The sequence below is a fragment of the Temnothorax americanus genome, unplaced genomic scaffold, assembly GCF_048541705.1.
Source record: "Temnothorax americanus isolate GAGA-0224 unplaced genomic scaffold, ASM4854170v1 Scaffold179, whole genome shotgun sequence".
Taxonomy (NCBI): domain Eukaryota; kingdom Metazoa; phylum Arthropoda; class Insecta; order Hymenoptera; family Formicidae; genus Temnothorax; species Temnothorax americanus.
Window position 1 is genome coordinate 92,382 of NW_027509317.1, and position 6,016 is coordinate 98,397.

Here is a 6,016-nt window from a genome sequence, read left to right on the forward strand (position 1 = left end):
TTTTTAATTTTGCGATATTTCTACCACCACTACTACCCGCTTCGCGAATTTTATTACACAGATTGCGGAGAAGATGATTCGTGCATTCAATCTTCTCCACAACAATATTTGGGTACGGTGGAAAATCTCTCAATTTTTTGCTACATTACTATCTCCGTCACCGATATATCTATCATAAATTAATCCATGCATTTCTAAGCTAAGCCGGAAGCCTTCGAGGATTATATCGCTTTCCATACTTGTTGAGCTTTGATTATTTCCCCAATTTTTAAAACATTTATGTTCTTTCGGTTTTCCAGAAAGTTTTGCTGCTCTTGCGCAAATAACGCAATATTTATTTCTAACGCCAACAAATAAAACTTTTGCGAATAATGTCCCGTAATAATAGCTGCTCCAGATGGAGAATCATAACTACCGCTTAAAATCTCTTCATCCACGAGCCGTCTGTTATTACGGGTATATGTGGAACACCATCAATAACATCTCCTCTTTCAATTGCTAAACGTCTTTCCTCTTCTCCAGCCATGCGCATTTCTTCTTCCGCAGCGGCGGCAAAGGCTTCCGACATTTCATTATGAAAACTTATGTACGTTTTATTACTCATGCATGTAACATCCACAGCAGCAAGAAGTTCTTCGAGCTGCTTGTGACCAGTCCCTGTCAATATAGTACCGGCTACGATACCTCTATTGACATCTAATTTTCTGTCGTCTGTCGGTTCACTCCAAAAGCTACTTCTGTAGTGACACATTCGACATTCTACAATAAATTTGATTTTCAGACCGACACGCTTTATTTTAGTTATGACAAGATCAGTGAAACGACATTCATTGATCCAGTGAGCGGACAGTTTCTGCAATTCAGCAAAAACATGTCCGAAATCGACGAAGCATCGTCCACCAATTTGTGCAGAACATAATCTTCCAGCGTCAATGTTCCCATGTTCAACATGCAAATCATAATTTTCAATATCTTCGACATTTTCGACATTTTCAACGTCTTCGATATCTTGATGAACGTCTTCGACGTCGTTGATGTCTTCGACATCTGCGTTATTATCTTGGATGTTATCAACGTCTTCGACATGTGCGATATCTTGGACGTTTTCAACGTTTTCGACATGTTCGATATCTTGGACGTTTTCAACGTCTTCGACATCTTCGATATCATCCATTATACTGTTTTGCATTCTGAATTCTTTGATTTCACATTCCGTCACATTCGTAATACAATATTCACGAACGTCTGATAGAGATCCCATTGAATCATTATCATTAAAAATATCTTCTATCGATTGACATTTTTGTGTCACGCATGCATCGACAAATTGCAAAAATGTATCCATAGAAGATAATGTTTGCGATGTCGACATTGTCATCATCAACATTTCTCTCATCGACGCATGCATGTAATTGATTACACGTACCTGGAACTTCCGATCTTCTCTCGATAATTCTTTCTTCATTGATGAAAGACTTCTTATTCAAAATTTGTCGTGATAAACGCAGTCTCTTTTTCATAGAGATACGTTTTGCCGACCGAATTTTCCGAATATAAGTATATTTAGACATAATGAGAGTATTATATATAATTTTTCATATGTCTATAAATAATACTAATAAAATTACACTCCAAACAACAGTCAATAATAACAAAACTAAGCGCTAAGAATAAAACACTGCGTACGCTGTACTGTTCTCTAACAGACTGCAGTAAAAACAATATACTCGAGAGAGATATATATATATATATATATATATATATAATATATACATATATAAGTCACAAACCAATGACGACATAAAAGTTCTTGATTGGTCGCGCGTCGCGCGACTACCGCGACTACCTTTATGTTTGTTGTTGGTTGAGTAATGGCGAACCGAGAGCATGGTGAGTAATCGTTTCTTTCATTTATATATATGTATTATGTATTATTATATATGTACATGTACATATGTACATACTAAATACATATTTAGTACATGTAATTTATAAAATGTAATGTAAAGCATTATTTACATACGATATTTAGAATTTTCCATAAACCTAACCCTCAACCTGTCAATTTTTTGATATAGGTATATACTTATATTTATACAAGTGTACGTATATAATATTTTGTATGTATTTCATATATTGATACAACATATGAAACATTTGTTTGCAGCAATACCGCTACCGGCCCCGGGACTACCCGTGCCGGTTGATCACGTGCCAAATCAGCCGAATGAGAATTATGAGATTGCCGTGCCGCACGGTCTCCTTGCACACGGCTTACCGATTCACGGCCCACCGGTTCACGGCCCACCGGTTCACGGCCCACCTGTGCACGGCCTACCGATCTACGGCCTCCCGGTGCGCGGTCTACCGCCCAGACCGACATGCATCATTATAATGCCTAGCTGTGAGTAATTTGTAGAAACATTTTTTATACTAATATAACTAATATAATAATCAAAATTAAAATAATAAAATAATAATTCATATTATTTTTTGTACAGCTGCCTCAGTCGGAGCGAAGAAGGCGGTATCGCCAACGCCGCCGCGAGCGACGGCTACAACAGCCGCCGCCACCACCGCCACCCTCATTGCAACCACCTCCGCCACCCTCATTGCAACCACCTCCGCCACCCTCATTGCAACCACCTCCGCCACCCTCGTTGCAACCACCTTCAACACCTCAACTAAGAGGCCGGGGAAGAGGTCGGGGAACAGGTCGCGGAGGAGGAAAAGTTTTTGTATGGAACATATTCTAACTGGTTTCTTATATATAATATGTATAATGATATATATATATATATATATATATATATATATATATATATATATATAATTCATAAAAACATATTTTTAATAACTTTTTTACATCGCCCATGATCCTCACCGAATTCATCAACAACCTTCTTAATGATACTCTATCTATAAAAAAAATTAGCTCGATATCCCAAATTTACGGATATAAGAGCAATCACGTAGATTTTTTTTAGACAGAAATCGGTAACACCTTTATTAACAATTTGTTGAATTCTATTATATTCCTTAGTTTTTCTACCCCTGTTTCATATATATAATACTTTAAGATTTGGTTGATAAGTTTTTAAGAATAACGTCCAAACATACGTACACACCACCTGTAAGAATGTTATATATTAGTAATTTTGGCACCAGTTTCCAGTAAATCGATCCATTAATAAATGAGTAGTTCGCAGTAAGTCAGACAGACAGACAGACATTATGAATATTTTAGAACCGATATCCCAAAAAATCGGTAATGATGCGGTTCTCAAAATACGTCTACGGTCTAACAATAAGTTAGAGTATCATAAAATAGTATACCAAATTAGGTTGATTTAATTTCAAAACTGTATAGATTTGCATAGCGGACAAACACATACATTCATTTATATAGAGATAGAGATAAAAATATGATTTTATTACAATTATATGTATTTCTTGTGCTAATAATATAATAATTTTTAACAAGTATAATCGCTTATCCATTCTTATTAGTAAGCTCAATTTTTTTTAAATGTCTGGATGCAAATTTAGTAGCTTCGGTCATTGCTTTTTCTATATACGTCCCAAAATCTTGTGACACATGTGTAGATTTCATACTGGCAATTAAAATGGATTTGAATCTTTTAATAGGTCCTTGATTTGCATTAAAAATTTGTAGAACAACATCCATCAAGATTTGTACATTGAATGCATTATAAACCATCTCCTATATAGTTCCTAATAATTTTTTTGTTTTTTTTTTGTTGCTTGCCTATTTATTTTCATACAAATAAAATGAATTATGTTTTACATCATTCATTTATATTACAAGGAAAAAAATTATTAGAAGTGCAAGAAATGCGCAGTAACTCTTTACATACTGTGACGTTGCGGCTCGCCGCATCGTCGCGGCGCCCCGCCGCCGTCACAAGACGCGGAATTTCGCGCCCAGGGACGGACCAGGGAGGCAACGGCGAGATCTCCAGGGGTCGTATTTAATCGCGTTTCCGCATTCTGATTACTTTCTTTTTTTTTGCAATGTAATACGCGCGGCACCTCACCCACACCGGCCCCACACCACGGCAAACCTTCGAGGGAGTACTTGGCGAAGGAAATCAAGGACGATCGATAACCCGGGAGGGGTGGCAAACGCGGAAGCAGCAGAGATCGCGGGCTGGCGAGAACAACGCAGCAGGCGGGCGGCACGTGCGGCAGCGACGGACGAGGCCGCCGATAGCGGGGCCCCAAGCGCTTGGGTAAACACCCGGCTTCAGCAAATGATCTCCACAAAACATCGACCTACGGGGTGACTGATCACCGCCCCAGGGTCAAACCGGAGGCACACCGGCGAGAACCGAATTCCGTCCGCTGCTAAGGACAGAATTGAGGAGTCGCACGCCGCCGAGGGACCGTTGCACGCCCCCGAAGGATCTCGTATCGACAGCACTGCGCCGGGACACCGCGGGCTTGCAAGCTCGCGCCCGATTGGCTCGCGCGCCCCTCAGGAAGGGGTACCGTATCGATTCCGCAATCGAGCGGGTCTAGCGTTTTCACTCTCTGGTCGTCCGTCGGCGAGATACGTTTCGTAAGATACGCGATAGCCACCCCGAGTCGGGTATTTCGATATTTGTCTGGAGGATCGAGGATCGTGGTGGAAGGCGACGGCGAGGAGCCCAGGAGGAGGCGTATCCCCGGTGAGGTTGCCCGTAAATCGCGATATGTAAAGCCACGACACCGCCCTCCGGTACACGCTCTCGCTCGGGATAACGTATGTTAAGATTGGGTGTAATTTCGCGATCGATAACGAGAGCAAAGGGCCTCGGGATGGTATCGTGGCCGCAGAACCGTGGTACAAGCGTTGTGGCGAATCCCTGGAGATCGCGATAGGCGTTAACGAGTTCAATATCGCGAGTATATTGCGTTGTCCTCGCGATCCTGGGTGTACGGCCGCATACGGGCCGGTAGTTCGTCAATTGCGTTACCGTTTCTTCGCGTCGGGAAATTCTGGTGTCCGAGCGTCGGTGTTAGCGTATCGATTTGTGTTCGGATCTCGTTATTACGGGTTGATAATTGTGCTCTCGCGTTGAGAAACTTTGCGTCCGGTATTACTTGCGTTGCGTCCTATACTCGCGTTAAGAAATTACCGGCGTTCACACGCTTCGTGCGTTTAGATGTTACTTGCGTAGTTCTTCCTGGCGTTCCGTGGTTATTAGACGCGTACTTCGAGTCGAAGGTGGTGTGGCCTTCTCCACACCTGGCGCCCAACATTATTAGCGATATCGCGACTTGCTTGGTCGAATGATTCGGCGCCGCCCCGTTGCGCCCGAGCCGAATATCTCGCGTTAAGTTAAGATATCATTGCGACCGAGTTTTCGTACGGTTCCGGACGTGGTTTTCACGCAATCCAAGCGTGACGTACCATTATTTCGCGACATTTTGCGTTGAACCTCACTCTCGTGAATAATGTTAAGTGTAGTATTCTTGCGTGTTATAATTTCCGACTCGAATTATTAATTGTTTGAGAATAGAACCTTCAGCGTGTTTATTAGAGACCCAATTAATACTCCGTGGGTGTCTCGCGTCCGGATTAATATTATTTCAGTTAAATGAATCTCGACACCCCGCCACCGGCTATTCTTGATTTATTTATTGAATTTATCTTGTGTTTGATCGAAGCCGGATGGATAAACGTTGTTATTTTCTCGACAACCAGTACTCAATAAATGTTATATTCTTTGTTATCTGACTGAGTATGAAATTAACGTGTCACCCCGCCGAGTATCGCGCCGCCTTTCATTAACCCCGCCCGTGATTAGGTCAAGCTAGCCGATTCCACGCACCTCCACACTTCGTTTTGCGTCTCGTTTAGGTTTTCGCGATTTCGTGGACGCGAAGGTACGCGTCTGGCGCCCAACATTCGGAACATTTCGTGGAGTATCGGAGGTGCGAGGAAATCACTGGAGAGGCCAACCATCCCGCTCTCCTAAGTCCTTTTGATCCGGCTCACGTCCCGGAGCGG

At 42.0% G+C, this 6,016-nt stretch overlaps 1 protein-coding gene and 1 long non-coding RNA gene across 2 annotated transcripts; one reads left to right on the forward strand and one right to left on the reverse strand.

Moving 5' to 3' along the window:
• Positions 1-418: 418 nt before the first annotated feature.
• LOC143896089 (uncharacterized) lies at positions 419-1,889 on the reverse strand. The gene has a single exon (XM_077403641.1). The coding sequence runs from the start codon at positions 1,463-1,465 to the stop codon at positions 419-421; it is 1,047 nt and encodes a 348-aa protein (XP_077259767.1). The 5' UTR covers positions 1,466-1,889.
• A 2,189-nt stretch (positions 1,890-4,078) lies between these two features.
• On the forward strand, positions 4,079-6,016 carry LOC143896077 (uncharacterized). The gene is made up of 2 exons (XR_013256551.1): positions 4,079-4,691; positions 5,867-6,016. It is a non-coding gene; the product is annotated as an uncharacterized LOC143896077 (long non-coding RNA).